General features: G+C 43.6%; 1 protein-coding gene across 11 annotated transcripts in view; it reads left to right on the forward strand.

Moving 5' to 3' along the window:
- The first annotated feature begins 9045 nt into the window (after window positions 1-9045).
- sbf1 (SET binding factor 1) overlaps window positions 9046-16565 on the forward strand; it is an 88837-nt gene continuing 81317 nt past the window's right edge. For all 11 annotated transcript variants that reach the window (XM_029761283.1, XM_029761290.1, XM_029761287.1 and 8 more), the window contains exon 1: window positions 9046-9268. In XM_029761283.1, coding sequence (XP_029617143.1) covers window positions 9214-9268 — 55 coding nt within the window. In that variant the 5' untranslated portion in view covers window positions 9046-9213. The remainder of the gene's footprint in view (window positions 9269-16565) is intronic.

Here is a 16565-nt window from a genome sequence, read left to right on the forward strand (position 1 = left end):
TTTGTTAAATCAGTCAGACAGTTTCCCACATTTTGAAATTCTTCTCCCCCCTTCTCTCTGTTATGAATTGTGTTTTTAAGCAATGTTCATTGCTCACCAAATCGTCTGACTGCTGCCAATTTCCCAATTTCTCACACTCCACTGTTGTCACTGTGTGTATTCCAGCAGTGTTGAAGGCTTTGAAGTCCTCCATTAGTCTCTCATAATCATTATAATAACATTAGTATCAGTGCCCACACAGGTAATAGCCACTAGCAGCCTAATCCAGCCTGGGCTGAAATTAAAGGATCCACTCTCTATAATCTATTATAATCTCTGGTTTGGTGTCATTTTCCCAGGGGGGATCATAACAATGACACAGTAAACCAATCAGGAAGTCAACTCACCTTCTTCTTGACCTCAAAAGGCATCAGTCAGGTCTAGCCTGTTACAGTGTTTGGTAAAAATGTACATTATACCATACATTACCCATCCATAAGCATGTTATAAACATGACATTATAGCTACATAGAGCATTGTGATGTTCTGACCCTAATGAATGAGACATGTAATTCTCCTACTCTGGAGATGGCAATTCAAATTTGACCAAAGGTGAGTTCCCAATCAATAATTATTTTAAAAGACAAAAAGTCCAATAGTATATAACTTCACCCTTGCAAAACCAAGAGATGAATATCAACTGCAAGGATTCCGCAATGCATAACAGGTATCTGAATTGGTAACTGATTGATTCAAACTGAGGTGAGGATGTATTGGATATCAAAGCTGGACAGCTCTACCATGATTTTGACCCATTTATGTAACAATGAGCAGGCATCATGTGACATCAGCCCTGTGAAGCAGTGCCCTCAGTGTGCTGATGAACAGAGGGGTTACCGCCTGGTTTGATCTCTCAATCATGCACTGGCGTTACTGGTTGTGTAATAATGTGGCAATTAGTGCACATGAGTAAGTGCTCTATGCAGCACACACTGTACTTGAAAAGATCCTCCAACTTTTAATCACTCTGGCTTTGAAATGGACCGACAGAGCACCATGATGTCCTGTCGAAACAATGTCGTGGTCAAGCAATCAAAGGACATGGATCTGTGATTGTGCGACGCTGCTTTCTTATTATATATAAATATAATTTAAAACAACTATTCCACTCAGTGGCTCCTTAGTATAAAAAAGTACCTTTCCCTGTCAGGCATCTAAATCTACACACACACGCACGCACGCACGCACGCACGCACGCACGCACACACACACACACACACACACACACACACACACACACACACACACAATCCTAGCTTTAGTGTTATGGTTGTGTGAATCTCTAACATGGGGAAAGTAGTCAGACAAATACCTTGGGGCTGCCCCATGGATGATCCTATGTACCAGACTAAGCCTAGTCTGTGTGACCTTTGACTCAACGGGCAGCCAGTTGAGCTCCTGAAACTGGCTCCTACCAATTTGAGTACGTGGGCTCAGATTCAACACCAGCCTAATCAACTTGTTCTGGGCTATCTGAAGCTTGCTTTTTAGTAGATCAGTTAAGCCTTCGAACCATGAAGTGCTATTGTAACGTGGGGGAAATACACAGAAATATTTCATTCCTGTAGTCGTACCACGCCACCTTTTAATACGCGAGGTAGATCCTTGGGACTAAGCTAAACATAACAGGTTCTTTGCATCAAAAAGTGGAGCATGGGAATCAGACAACAACAATTTATTTTCATCGTCACAAGAAATGCACAATCTCCTGGCCTACGTAATGTCCATATACTATCTTCAGCTCCAGGAGCGCCGTACAACTGTACTACAAGACAGACTTCATTATCACACAAATAACACTAGGTTTATACATTCCATTCACATACTCAAACAGACAATAATAATGTGTTGCCACGGTCACGGAGGGCGTGCCCAGGGAGAAGGAGAGCAAGTCTAGGTGAAATATGGACGCCAGTGCTTAAACACACTACATGTACAATAATTCCTATTTCTCATACTTTGTTAAAAACCACCATCACCAGTCCCGGCCTCCCAAGGCAAGCCAACCAGCACATAGTGAGGGGATCCCCTGAATGACACAAACAGGAAGGGTTTTATACAAAAGGCCACACCCTTAAATAACAATCACACACACTTGGCGCAGTCAGACCAACAACGTGCGTTCAAAATAGGTAGACGGTTCTAACCCATAACACTAGCATAGTCAAAATGAGTGCATTAGCCCGCCCTTTCTTACCACGTACCCTAGTGGCCATACTCCCCCTCCGATGTTGCCATCTAGTGTACATTCTAAGTAATTGCCTACTGTTTTGGCTGTGAGTACCTCTCTTGCTAGCTGTACCCTGATGCCTGAGGACTTGCTTAGTTTCAATTTAGACCCCAAAAGAATTGCTTCTGTTTTGCCGAGGTGCAGAGATAGCTTGTTGTCTATGAGCCATGCATTGATGTTAGTGAGCTCTGCATTCAGTATACTCTACAGTGTGGTTTAGTTTTTGTGAGACACCAGGAGTGCAGAATCCTCTTCATACAGAAACAGGTTGTAACGGTCGTCGTTAGGTGGAGAAGTGGACCAAAGCGCAGCATGGTAAGTGCTCATGATTCTTTATTATCACAACACACTCAAACAAAATAACAAAAGGTGAAAAAACGAAAACGTACAGTTCTGTCAGGCAACAGAGGCTAAACAGAAAACAACCTCCCACAAACACAGGTGGAAAACAGGCAGCCTAAGTATGATTCCCAATCAGAGACAATGATAGACAGCTGCCTCTGATTGGGAACCACACTCGGCCCAAAAACAAAGAAACAAAAAACATAGACTTCCCCACCCGAGTCACACCCTGACCTAACCAAACATAGAGAATAATAAGGATCTCTACGGTCAGGGCGTGACACAGGTTACATGAGCAAGCATCCTTTATATCATTAATGTACAGCAGGAATAACAGAGGCCCTAGCATGCTCCCTTGTGGCACGCCACAGTTTATGGGTAGCCTCGGAGGGAAAACCCTTTCCCTCTACCACTTGTTCCCTCCCCAACAAGTAGGACTCAACCCATTCAAGAGTGGTACTGCCCAACCTCCTCTCTTCTTGTCTCAGCCAATGTGACATTTTTGGGGTCACAGACTGGCTGATTGGTTGTGTAAATGTTCTGAAATTGATAAATGTTTTACTATAATTTCACTGGAGCCCTTATAAACAGAGGCTCCCCAGGGCGAAACAGAACATATTACACAACATAATCTGTGTAGAAATCATCTGTGCTATCTAATGTTGGGTACACAGGGGGGTCAGGGGATATGTCTGCTTATGGTTTCTGAACAGGAAGCCCCACATAAACAATTTACAGAGTTGAAGTGTTCTGATCATTTCTCTCAAAGTAGGTGGCTTCGTTGCAAAACAGCTGAATCGTTTTAGTACCAGTAATGTGCATTCAAATGGCGGAGAAGATGTGCATACAAACAAACAACACCTGTGGGCTGGGGGAAGATTGATGGAGTCTCCCAGAGTCCAAAAGTTCCCCCCTGTTTCTGAGAAAACCTCTTGATAGATCCCTAAAAATATTTTCTACAGATATAGTACTTCATTTTCCGTATGTACTGCAAGAAGTTACAGTATAACCCACTAGGCACAGACATCAATTCAACGTCTATTCCACGTTGGGTCAACATAATTTCATTGAAATGACGAGGAAAGAACATTGATTCAATTAGTGTTTTCCCAGTGGGTACCCAATACCTGCTTTTCTTCCTTACACAGCAACTTGATCATAACTCAAGAATGATTTCTCAAATATTCATTTCTACTTTACTCCATCTTCCAAAAATTCCATGTGCATCTATTCATTCATCCATCAATTCACTCATATATTAATTTACTTCCTGCTTTTTCTGTTGTTTCACTTAGTTACAGTGCAGTTCACTGTTTGTGAGCGTCTGCACAGTACCAGAAACCTCATTGTATCTGGTTATCTTACAATTGCTGCCCCCTAGTGAACCTCCTATCAGTCGAATGTTCTACAGCAAAGGACAGTTACTGAGGCCAGCTGCAGAGGCACACATAGCTGAGCCCAGTGGAGCTTTGCCAAACACAAAGGCTTTGACCTCCAATGGGGCTGGGGACAGACCAGATTATGTCCCAGATAGAAGATAAACATAATTTGTCAGCATTTTTTAAAACACAAGAAAACAAACATGATCAAATTAGGACTTTTTGTAATGTCAAGCAGACCCTTGAACCCTAAGTATGAGTATTAAGTATTAAATCCTCTGTGAGAAATAATTTTGGAGACATGGTGTTTCCCACTGGGATGAGCATCCTCGTCTCCCCTGTGTGCTCACAGGCAAAGTGGCTCCCCCCATCAAATGTGTTTACACTGCTAGTTTGTAGGGGATTGGGGTACAACCAAGATTGTTTCCGTGGCTAGTCGTCTCTCTGACAGCACACAGTCAAGTTTGTTTGCATGGCTCTTGTTACCAGCAAGGGGCCGAAGGTGACGGGGGTTGGAGGAGATGGCCTGATTGAGTTAGGGTTTTGCCCAGTGTGCCCATTTCATGAGCAAATGAGGGATCACTCCTCTGTGTGGTGAAAGATGTTAGCACAGACGGGGTGCTTGTTGCTAGATGGGACAGTGGAGGCAGACAATAGTGGTGCTTCCAGAACTGACAGCGCCTGACTGAGCCCTTTTTAACTGGCGGCAGGAGAACAGGAGATCCCAGTATCAAATAGCCAAACAAATAAAAGATTGATGATAGTATCATGGCCATGTACACCGAGTTTACAAAACATTAAGAACACCTGCTCTTTCCATGATATAGACTGACCAGGTGAATCCAGGTGAAACCTATAATCCCTTATTGATGTCACCTGTTAAATATAAAGGGGAGGAGACAGGTTAAAGAAGATTAATAAGCCTTGAGACAATTCAGACGTGGATTGTGTGTGTCTGCCATTCAGAGGGTGAATGGGCAAGACAAAACAATTAAGTGCCTTTGAACGGGTTATGATAGTAGGTGCTAGGCACACCGGTTTGTGCCAAGAACTGCAACGCTGCTGGGTTTTTCACACTCAACAGTTTCACGTGTGTATGAAGAATGGTCCACCACCCAAAGAACATCCAGCCAATTTGACACAACTGTGGGAAGCATTAGAGTCAACATGGGCCAGCATCCCTGTGGAACACTTTCGACACCTTGTAGAGTCCATGCCCGGACAAATGTAGGCTGTTCTGAGGACAAAAGGGCAACTAAATATTAGGAAGGTGCTCCTAATCTTTGGTATACTCAGTGTAGAATAAAATAAGGTTAAACCTAGTGCAGTTAACCTACCTCATGCATTCTCTCAGAGGCATGCTTGGTTCATTAATACATTTACTTACAGACCTGGCAACGACCATGGGCGGGTGTTAAGTTTCTTTCAACTCCTTAAATGGACAGGAATTTTGAAAATACAACTTGCTTATAATATTTCTTTATATACAGTGAATTCATGTGACCTTTAATTCACTTTAAATAAATGAACAGAAGATTTCTTGCACCAGAGAGCTCAGGAGAGAGATCTCTGACATCTCTACCTGCCCTGAAGCTTCTTCTCTGTATGTTATGAGTGAAAACACTAATAGTTACAGAGCAGGAATATAGAGTTTACTGTACACAAAGCCCTTTGCTACATTTCCCATCGCCTGCGGGTGTGTGCGTGCTCCAGGCACCTGGGTACCATGGGGACTCTGTGGATCTCTGACCCCAGGGAAGTAGTGAGGAGGCTGAGCCTTGCAGCCTGGGTCAGGGCCTCTCCTATCAACCACAGACTGGTCCAATGACCTCTTCATCCAGGCCTAAGTCTGTCCAACACTTGCATTTGGTTTGTTTTCTCAAAGAGTAAATTCCCACAGCAGATAAACATCATAGGCTCAATTAATATTGTGTTTATGTATACTTAGATGGTATCTGCCTCCTTGAGAGGAAACATTCTGTATTATTACAGCACTATAGACGTCAGTTGGATTGACATCCTGAACTATCTCTCTTCCTTCCACAGTGGCAGCACTGCAGTATATATAGACCAATTTTTACCTTTACCAGACTACCAGCAAATCAGAAAAGAGTTCCCCTTTTCACGTCTATCGTCAGATACAGTACAGTTTGAGACGCTTGGGGAAGTGAAACCTTTTGATCGCTACTCTTCTTGTCCTCATTAAGGACATTTTCACGCTTGCTTTATCTCAGAGGATGAGCAATTGAATGCTTGATGCCCCACGAGAGCTATGATTTGCAAGAGGCCTTCAACCCACTTCCTGTCTGTTGGTTTGTTGGCAGGAAGTCAGGTGACTTGTCGCATCCGACCTGACAGTTCTTCTCTTTGTGTTCTGAGTGGGCTGTGTGTCATGAGTTACAGAGAATCAGTGACAGGAGGAGCTGGCCCTCTCTGTCGCTGTTTCTGTCTCTGTCTTTTTCTCTGTTTGACAATAGTAATCGATGTAGGAACTGAGATCAGGAACAAATACTGTAGCCAATTCTCTCTGCTTAAAAGTCAGTTTTCACACGCTAATGGAGCTTTGAAGTGTAACTCAAAATATTAATGTGTTAATTTTGCTTAGTAATATTATCAACACACAACATAATAACAGTGTATGTATGCCAATCCGAGATCTTGCTATCTGTGCTATGTCTACCCAGGGCATGGATGCTCCTAACAGGGGAGACACACATGAGCGGTGAGAAGGACCAGGAATGTCAGCAGCGCTGGGCTGGGTCGTCTTCAGAGGGGAACTGGAACTGGATGTGGAGATGAAACACCTCCAACGGACGACTTCATTAGTTTGGACTACAGGAAAAGGAGGACCGAGCACGCCCCCATTCTCATAGACGGGGCTGTAGTGGAGCAGGTTGAGAGCTTGAAGTTCATTGATGTCCACATCAACAACAAACTATCATGGTCCAAACACACCAAGACAGACGTGAAGAGGGCACTACAAAGCCTATTCCCCTCAGGAGAATGAAAATTTGGATCATTTTGCATGGGCTTTCAGATCCTCAAAAAGTTCTACAGCTGCACCATCGAGAGCATCCTGACTGGTTACATCACTGCCTGGTATGGCAACTGCTCGGCCTCCAACTGCAAGGCACAACAGAGGGTAGTGCCTACGGCCCAGTACATCACTGGGCCAAGCTTCCTGCCATCCAGGACAGGTATACCAGGTGTTGTCAGAGGAAGGCCCTAAAAATTGTCAGACTCCAGCCACCCTAGTCATAGATTGTTCTCTCTGCTACCGCACGGCAAGCGGTACCGGAGCGCTAAGTCTAGGTCCAAAATACTTCTTAACAGCTTCTACCCCCAAGCCAAAAGACTCCTGAACAGCTAATCAAATGGCTACCCAGACTATTTGCATTGCCCCTCCCCCACACTTTTACGCTGCTGCTACTCTCTGTTCATTATCTATGCATAGTCACTTTAACTCTTCCTACATGTACATATTACCTCAATTACCTTGACTAACTGGTGACCCGCACATTGAATCTGTACTGGTACCCCCTGTATATAGCCTCGCTATTGATATTTTACTGCTGCTCTTTAATTATTTGTTATTATAATTTCAAATGTTTTACTGATCTATTTTTTACTTACCACTTATTTTTCTTAAAACAGCATTGTTGGTTATGGGAATGTAAGTAAGCATTTCACTGTAAGGTCTACACCTGTTGTATTTGGTACATGTGACAAATACAATTTATTTTGATTTGTCTTTCTCAAGGCTTTGTGGGGGAACTTGATCAGTGTATCCATTGTAACTAAGGCCAGAAGGCTCTAGGTCGTTCTCTCAGGTCTCTCTGTATCTACAACACCTTTATTTATGCACCAGCAGGGTTACTGCAGTTAACAGGGCAGTGAATATTGCTACCTTAAAGCCTAGTGCTCAACCAGGAGAGCCAAAGAGATGGATATTGTGTGTTTCCCTCCCTCCTGCCTACTGGTAGATTGTCAAGTGAAGTTCAAGGCCATGTGTCCAGTCAGCTGTAGGAAGCATAGACCATCCCCCTTGACCTGACTCAATACAGGCATAGGGAAATAGTGTCACTCTATTGTCAACAATGATTTATCTACAGTATATACTATCGGGTTGACACTATGCTCACTGAAGGGGGAAGGTATAGGGGGTGTTTCTTGACATACATTTTTTTGCCAACCACCCACAGTGACAGTTTATCATTCTAAGTCAAGGGGGGATACCAAGTGCAGTAAGAGAGAAGGCTATACAAAACAAAAACAAAAGACAAAAATGCTTAAGAGCCATGCCTGGTTTTTAATCCTGGAGTGTTAAGTACTTTGGGTCAAAGATCACACTGCAGGAAGTGTTGGAAGTGTTGTTCTATTTAATATCTCTCTCTCATACAAGCATACTGCGTAAAACTGAAAATGTATAAATCCTATTTAATACCGATTATTTTCTGTATAGGCCAACATTACACAACTATATGGGCTACCATCGTTTTTGACCACACACACACTGCAAAAGCAGGCATTCCTGTGGGCTCTCGTCTGATCAGTTCTGGCAGACCCTCTGATTCCAGAGTAATTTCAGCAATGACATGCAGGCTGGGGAACACTTGTGACAGATATGAGGAAGATATGGTCTCTAGTTTAGATAAGCAAAAGATTGACAGTGAGTGCACAGAAAGGTTATGATACAGTTTTGTCATTTTCACTGTAAAAAGTCAATTTGGGCTGTCAAAGACTTGTTTTAACATGTTTATTTGATATGTTGATGTGCATTGGTAGACTACATAAGGTTTCCCAAGTACCATGCCCTGTAGCCACGATGTTATCGATGCATGCTAAACACACTAATTGTTCAGAATCATTCTACCGCAAATATTGCATGTTTTCAGTAAGATAATTGTCAGCATCTAGCTAGCAACGTGTTGCATTTCTAGGCAATAGTGGTTATAGTTTTTTTTGCAAGAGATCTACACCCAACTACATTCATTAATGGCACGTCGTGGGACATTCTTGCCGTGCGCCCCTCCCAGTATCCCAGTGCGCAGCTCGTCACACTTCGCTGTCAACTCAAGGCATACTGACAGTATGGCGGCAGGATACAGCAGGAAGGATGCTTCTGTCGCCCGAGATGTGTCTTTCGCCAACAGAATGTGAATGGAATATCGACGGTAAAGGGAAAGGATACCGCAATAAAGGCCTGTCTCCGTGAACTCCGAGATGGCAAGGCTCGCCGACTACTTCGTGGTGGTCGGTTACGACCTCGATAAGAGAGGTGAGTTTTGGGCTAGCTATTTTCCTAAGTGCTAGTTAGCTAATGCTAGCGTATTAGCCGCGGTTCAGCCCTAGTAAACAGGAGGAGGCGGAGGAAAGGGAGGCGGGGACGGGCCGGGCCGGGACAAAACCGCGTCCCACAGCTGTGGGGTGTCTTATCCGGCAGGGCACTGAACTAGAAATCGCGGATGTCAAAGGCCTCTCGTCTGGTGTCATTTCAAACCACGAGGAAAGAGTTTGAGTGAATGTCTGCATTCCAATTTTTTTAGCTGTCATTCATCATTTTCATAGTCATATCTAGCTAACTAATAACTGAAATTGCAACTAACTAGCTTGGTGGAGGATTCTTGTTAGCTTGCTAGCTAACGACGTGTTGGCGGCGTTGGTTAGAGTAGACTTCTAGTTAATACGGATTTATTAAATCAACTTGTTAGTTAACTAAAGCAAAACTATTTTCTGTCACCTCTCGCCAAGCTAACATGAATGAGCTAGTAAAGCAAAAGTCACACGTTCATGTCGAGATTTTACATGATGAGGTTGAAATTAAAAGGACCAGTTGGTCATTCTGAGAAGCAAAACAAATCTTTGCTTGATAAGCGTACTATTTTTATTGCCAATGCTTGTGAACAACTAACGTATGTTTTAGAAATGGAAGTATTGTTGGTTGTTTTCTTTGTCTGTTTTTGTTTGTGGACTAACCTAGAATGGCTTTGCCCCTCCCCAAGCCACTTGAACCAGAGCGGCCGGAACGGAGCCCAGTAGATGCTCCGTTTTCTTCCTGTTGTGTTGTTTCGGACGCTGAGCGTTTGGGACCGTTATCTGACCCCCCCCCCCCCCCCCCCCCCCCCCCCGGTTTGTGCGGTGTCCTAGATCTGTGCGGTATAATGGCCTGTTCACCATGAAATATTAAAGCCGCCTTATCCGATGAATATATTAAGCTAGTTGGAAACTTGTAACGTATTTTATTTATAGAATGGATTCTGTTTATGACTTATTTAGATGGAGCATGCAGAAACATCGTAGCATGACAAGTCCTCAGCGTCTAAAATCAAGCAAGAACTGGCTTGTGTACTTATTTCTTGGTTGGACAATGAACATTTTGTTTTTCTTTGCATACATTTAATGCATGTCTGTCTTTGAAGGGGGCCAATCCCTGCAAGGTTGAGTGGCAGGATGTTATAATGTGGAAGTTGCACACACTGCAGAATGTCTCTCCTTCCTGTATCTACCGTGCTGTTCTTGCTGCTGAATGCAGACTCGGCCTGTAAAGCATCTGGGAAGCAGACAGTAAAACCCCAAGTGCTGAGGTGATCAAGGAGAAACGAGGCCTCCGTACCCAATAAAAAAACAAGACTCAGGGATTATGATGTCTGTCGTTGAAACCCTTTTACAGCAGCCCAATGCTTAATAAATACATGCATAGTAAATAACTTGCTGCAACAATTGCATCTAACATTTTATTCTTTAAAGTATGCATTTTACTTTTCGGCAACACAAGCTTATTTTAGTCTTACTCCCTGTTCCTGAACACTGACCCCATACTCATTACCTAAAGACGATACCCACTCTTCTGCAATCAGATCGATACTCCAGTTTGATACTCTTTATTCTGTTAGGCTGATGCATGCTCCCAGGGGCAATGACATTGCCTTCTGACGTCATTCTCGCATACCAGAGAGAGCTTGGTGCTCCCTGACATTTTGACAGAGCTGTAGTCCTGCCATGTCCTGAAAGCACAGGTGTGGAGGTGTTGCTTCATCTGTGTTTTGACTGGCACACATTTACACAGGCCTGGAATGTTTCACAACTGCTGACTAACAGGTTGGGTGTGTGAGCTCATCTGTGTTTGCAAGTTACTTCCACTGTCTGAGTTGTTGAAACATCACTGTATTTCTAGAGAAGATGCTTCCTGGGTGATTACATCATCAACATAACATTTGGTCATGGAGAAAAGCTTTTACCTGCTTACACCCATCCTTTTAATTGTATGTGACCACACTTAGAATTAGAGTCGACAGTGTACAATGTAAAGCATTCACCAGTTGAATTATTAGAAGAGGATATCCAGAGAAACAAGACCTCTCTGCACCCTGTGGGGCAGGTTTTGCTACTGTGCTGTTTACAGTCAATGTTGTAGGGCACGCCCCTGCTCTGATGACCGCTGCCTACAGCTCCCATTCACACACCCCATTAGTCACTAAGGTGTCAGGTAGCCTGATAGTTGTGCTCAAGCCAAACTCTCATTGATCAGATAGACTTCACATGGGGAGCCAAGATGGCCGGGGTGTGGTCAGCTTGACTGGGGTTTCTTGTGTAGCTCTGTTTTGACAGCCATCCCCTTTTGTGCTGAGAACACTGCGGCGAATCGGATACTCCGTCCGCAGGACTCCCGGCCCAAACAGGAAATAGGAGAGAGGACTCTTGGGAGATGTGTTTAGAGCGAGAATCCAGATTGTCCCTCTGTTGTGTGTCTGTGTTCTATGAAAACTGGGAGAGGAGGGGGGGGGGGTGTTCTCATGTGGGTGGGGAGCTGTATGCAATTTTGTAGAAGCCAGGGGCCTCATTCCATGATCAGCCGCAACACACACTGCTCTCCGTTCTGACCCCTTTTCTACCTCCCTCCCAGGCAGTTGGAGGAGTGTTACTGTTTGTGTATGCAGCAGTGGGGGACTAGACAGAATGCACAGCAGTTGTTTTTCACCCAGGAGTGACAGCTCTGGCACAGTGAGAGAGCCTGGACCAGAGCTCAGCACTGTGACTCCGCTCCCTTTACAACAGCATGCAGCCCAGCTAGAGGTACACAGATCTGTATAGAGGAGAGAAACATGAAGAATGCCACCTACTGTAGTGTTGTCCAATTCATTATAAAACGAAATACCTATCAGCGACAAGTGAGCAGCATTCTTGTCTTTGACAGCCAGGAGATTCACCCACTGCTTCTTTAGGTCAGGTGCATAGATATGCCTACATTTTGCTGGACGATTTGAATTAGCTTTACATTTAGAGACCGCCAGAGTGAGACTGAAACACCACAACAACCAATGCAGCGGAAAAGGACATGAGAGAAAGGAGTGCTGGGATCTTGCCAGCACTCCTCTCGTCTTGATCTGTGGGCTTCCACTTCCTCCCTGGTTCTAGAACAGGCCAGGGTGCAGCCACTCAGGACCTCCAGAAATAGACCTCACAATCTGTCTTTCATAGGGGATGGGGGTGCTGCTGGAAGGGGGACAGAGCTGTGTGTGTGTTGGAATGTCTCTACCATGGGACTCGTCATGCCATGGTATCTTGGTAACGTTACCATTTCCCTGTCTGTTAGGCTGTAAACGGACACTGCTTGCCTCAGTGTGAAGCTACACTGAATACTAGCTGATCTGGTGTCTCTCAGGGCTTGTGCCGGATACTTCTCTCCCTGCAGACATGATGTAAAGTGACTCTCTGGTCCCTGCTCTGACCTGGATGTAAGCCTACTGCTCTTCTAGTGAAGGACTTTTGTTTATGTCCCTGCCCCAGCCCGGGGCTGTGTGCTTGTGTGTGCGTGTGACTGTTTCATCGCTGTCTGTCTGCTGTAATGAATGCTCCTTATTCAGGAGGCAGACGAGTGCCCCAGGGCCCTGCAGCCTGACCTCAGTGACCCACTTCTAGAAGCTAGTGATGGGGATAAAAATGGATACAGTTACATATTAGGATATTATTTGTAGAGGTCGACCGATTTATGATTTTTCAACGCTGATACCGATTATTGGATGACCAAAAAAAGCCGATACCGATTTAATGGGCCGGTTTTTATTTTTATTTATTTTTAATAATGATAATTACAACAGTACTGAATGAACACTTATTTTAACTTAATATAATACATCAATAAAATCAATTTGGCCTCAAATAAATAATGAAACATGTTCAATTTGGTTTAAATAATGCAAAAACAAAGTGTTGGAGAAGAAAGTAAAAGTGCAATATGTGCCATGTAAGAAAGCTAACGTTTAAGTGCCTTGCTGAGAACATATGAAAGCTGGTGGTTCCTTTTATCATGATTCTTCAATATTCCCAGGTAAGAAGTTTTAGGTTGTAGTTATTATAGGAATTATAGGACTATTTCTCTCTCTATGATTTGTATTTCATATGCCTTTGACTATTGGATGTTCTTATAGGCACTTTAGTATTGCCAGTGTAACAGTATAGCTTCCGTCCCTCTCCTCGCTCCTACCTGGGCTCGACCCAGGAACACATCGACAACAGCCACCCTCGAAGCAGCGTTTCCCATGCAGAGCAAGGGGAACAACTACTCCAAGTCTCAGAGCGAGTGACGTTTGAAACGCTATTAGCGCGCACCCGGCTAACTAGCTAGCCATTTCACATCGGTTACACCAGCCTAATCTCGGGAGTTGATAGGCTTGAAGTCATAAACAGCGCAATGCTTGAAGCATTGCGAAGAGCTGCTGACAAAATGCACGAAAGTGTTGTTTGAATGAATGCTTACGAGCCTGCTGGTGCCTACCATCGCTCAGTCAGACTGCTCTATCAAATCATAGACTTAATTATAACATAATAACACACAGAAATACGAGCCATAGGTCATTAATATGGTAGAATCCGGAAACTATCATCTCGAAAACAAAACGTTTTTTCTTTCAGTGAAGTAAGGAACCGTTCCGTATTTTATCTAACGGGTGGCATCCCTAAGTCTAAATATTCCTGTTACATTTCACAACCTTCAATATTATGTCATAATTACGTAAAATTCTGGCAAATTAGTTCGCTACGAGCCAGGCGGCCCAAACTGTTGCATATACCCTGACTCTGCGTGCAATGAACACAAGAGAAGTGACACAATTTCACCTGGTTAATATTGCCTGCTAACCTGGATTTCTTTTAGCTAAATATGCAGGTTTAAAAATATATACTTCTGTGTATTGATTTTAAGAAAGGCATCGATGGTTAGGTACAGTCGTGCAACGATTGTGCATTTTTCGCAAATGCGCTTTTGTTAAATCATCCCCCTTTTGGCAAAGTTGGCTGTCTTTGTTAGGAAGAAATAGTCTTCACAGTTCGCAACGAGCCAGGTGGCCCAAACTGCTGCATATACCCTGACTCTGTTGCAAGAGAAGTGACACAATTTTCCTAGTTAAAAGAAATTAATGTTAGCAGGCAATATTAACTAAATATGCAGGTTTAAAAATATACTTGTGTATTGATTTTAAGAACGGCATTGATGTTTATGGTTAGGTACACGTTGGAGCAAAGACAGTCCTTTTTCGCCAATGCTCACTGCATCGATTATATGCAACGCAGGACACGCTAGATAAACTAGTAATATCGTCAACCATGTGTAGTTAACTAGTGATTATGATTGATTGTTTTTTTATAAGATAAGTTTAATGCTAGCTAGCAACTTACCGTGGCTTCTTACTGCATTCGTGTAACATGCAGGCTCCTTGTGGAGTGCAATGTAAGGCAGGTGGTTAGAGCGTTGGACTAGTTAACTGTAAGGTTGCAAGATTGAATCCCCGAGCTGACAAGGTAAAAATCTGTCGTTCTGCCCCTGAACAAGGCAGTTAACCCACCGTTCCTAGGCCGTCATTGAAATTAAGAATGTGTTCTTAACTGTCTTGCCTAGTTTAATAAAGGTGTGGGAAAAAAAAAATAAAACGGACAAATCGGTGTCCAAAAATACCGATGTCCGATTGTTATGAAAACTTGAATTCGGGCCTAATTAATCGGCCATTCCGATTAATCGGTCGACCTGTAATTATTTGACCATACATCTTATTGCTTTGCACATTTCACAATATTTGTTTTGCGCTAGTAGGCTGTACCTGCACCAATATTCCAGTATTTTTCCTTCATAGCTTGTACTCAATCTTCTTTTTAAATAGGGAGTCAATTGTTTAGAATTGCATTACATATTGTATTGGCACCAAAATATTGTGATACTATTCTATCGTGAGGTCCCTGGCAATTACCAGCCCTGCTTTGCTTTAATGGTCTTCCATGGAATTTGGAGAATTTATCCCCCTCACCCTTCCTCTCCTCCTGCCATTACCCATCAGGGCAGGACTGGGGCAATCCTGTTCCCAGTCAGCCTGGAATTAGAGGAGTAATCGTTCCAATCCCCCCCCAGGGTATATGAGCGGTGGGAGTAGATTTTCTGTTAGGCCAGTACAGTTTATCTATGATCAAGACCCCCTCCCCTTCTTCATCGTCGCCATCAAAGAAAGGAATTGTAATCTGGTGTCCCACTGTGTTTGGCCTAATCCCGCACACAGCATCTGATTGGTTGAAAGGGACAGAGGAAGCAATGCTGATTTGTCCTGGGCCGGAAAAGGTTGCTCCTGATTGGATGGTTATTCATCTCTGGTGAATGGATGATTACATTTAAAAAACAACTTTTTTTTTTAACAGTTGTCAACCCCACCCCCTTCCCTCTCCCAGGGAAAGCTGTTTGATTTCTGGGTTCCAGATTATTACTGTGTGTTGTTCACCCACCCCCACCCCTGCTGTTTTTTGTATGCACCCATCCTTGTAGGTCACTCCATATATGATTGTCTGTTAATATGCAAATGTACTGTGTTCCTCAGTGTGGTCCACTGGCTCTTTTCTCTGTCTCTGTACCTGTCTACTAGGCAGCATTTTCCAGTAGCGCCGGCCGGCGTCTAATCAGCCGGTTACATACTCATTTTCAGCCGGCTGTTTGTGTGTTTGTCCGTACGTTAGTCACATGTGATAGCTGACAGCGCTGACACGATTTTGACAACTTGGTGAAAGATGCGTCTTGCCATAGAGATATGGCATTTACAAAAGTACACTAATTTGCCAGATGGTGGCGCTATAACGATATTGAAAATGCAAACTTTGAAATGTCATGCCCATCACCCTGTTGGACCGAAAGTCATGAAATTTGGTACAGATGTCCCTCTCCTCACAAGGAACAAATGTATCTCAATGTCCCATAAGGTCTGCCATTATGGTTAAGAATGTCTTGAAAAACACTTAAAACACTACTCTTCTGGCACCTAATGACCGATCTGCACCAAACTTGATATGTGGCATCTTTGGACAAAGGTCTCTCGACGCAATATTTTCCAGACTAGTACCTAATGAATGATGCATCATGCCATAGAGATTTGTCATTTTACCAAATTACAAGGATTGTCCCGAAGGGGGCCGCTGCATCATTCGTGGGGGACGACCTGTTTACGGTTGCCTTTGTATTAAGTAGGCTACTTTTCATTTAAGTTTCAATTCTCTAGTCCGTCAAACCATCGCCCACTAGAATGAAAGATCTGCATCTTCTAGTG

The sequence above is a fragment of the Salmo trutta genome, chromosome 8 (genome assembly GCF_901001165.1).
Source record: "Salmo trutta chromosome 8, fSalTru1.1, whole genome shotgun sequence".
Classification (NCBI taxonomy): domain Eukaryota; kingdom Metazoa; phylum Chordata; class Actinopteri; order Salmoniformes; family Salmonidae; genus Salmo; species Salmo trutta.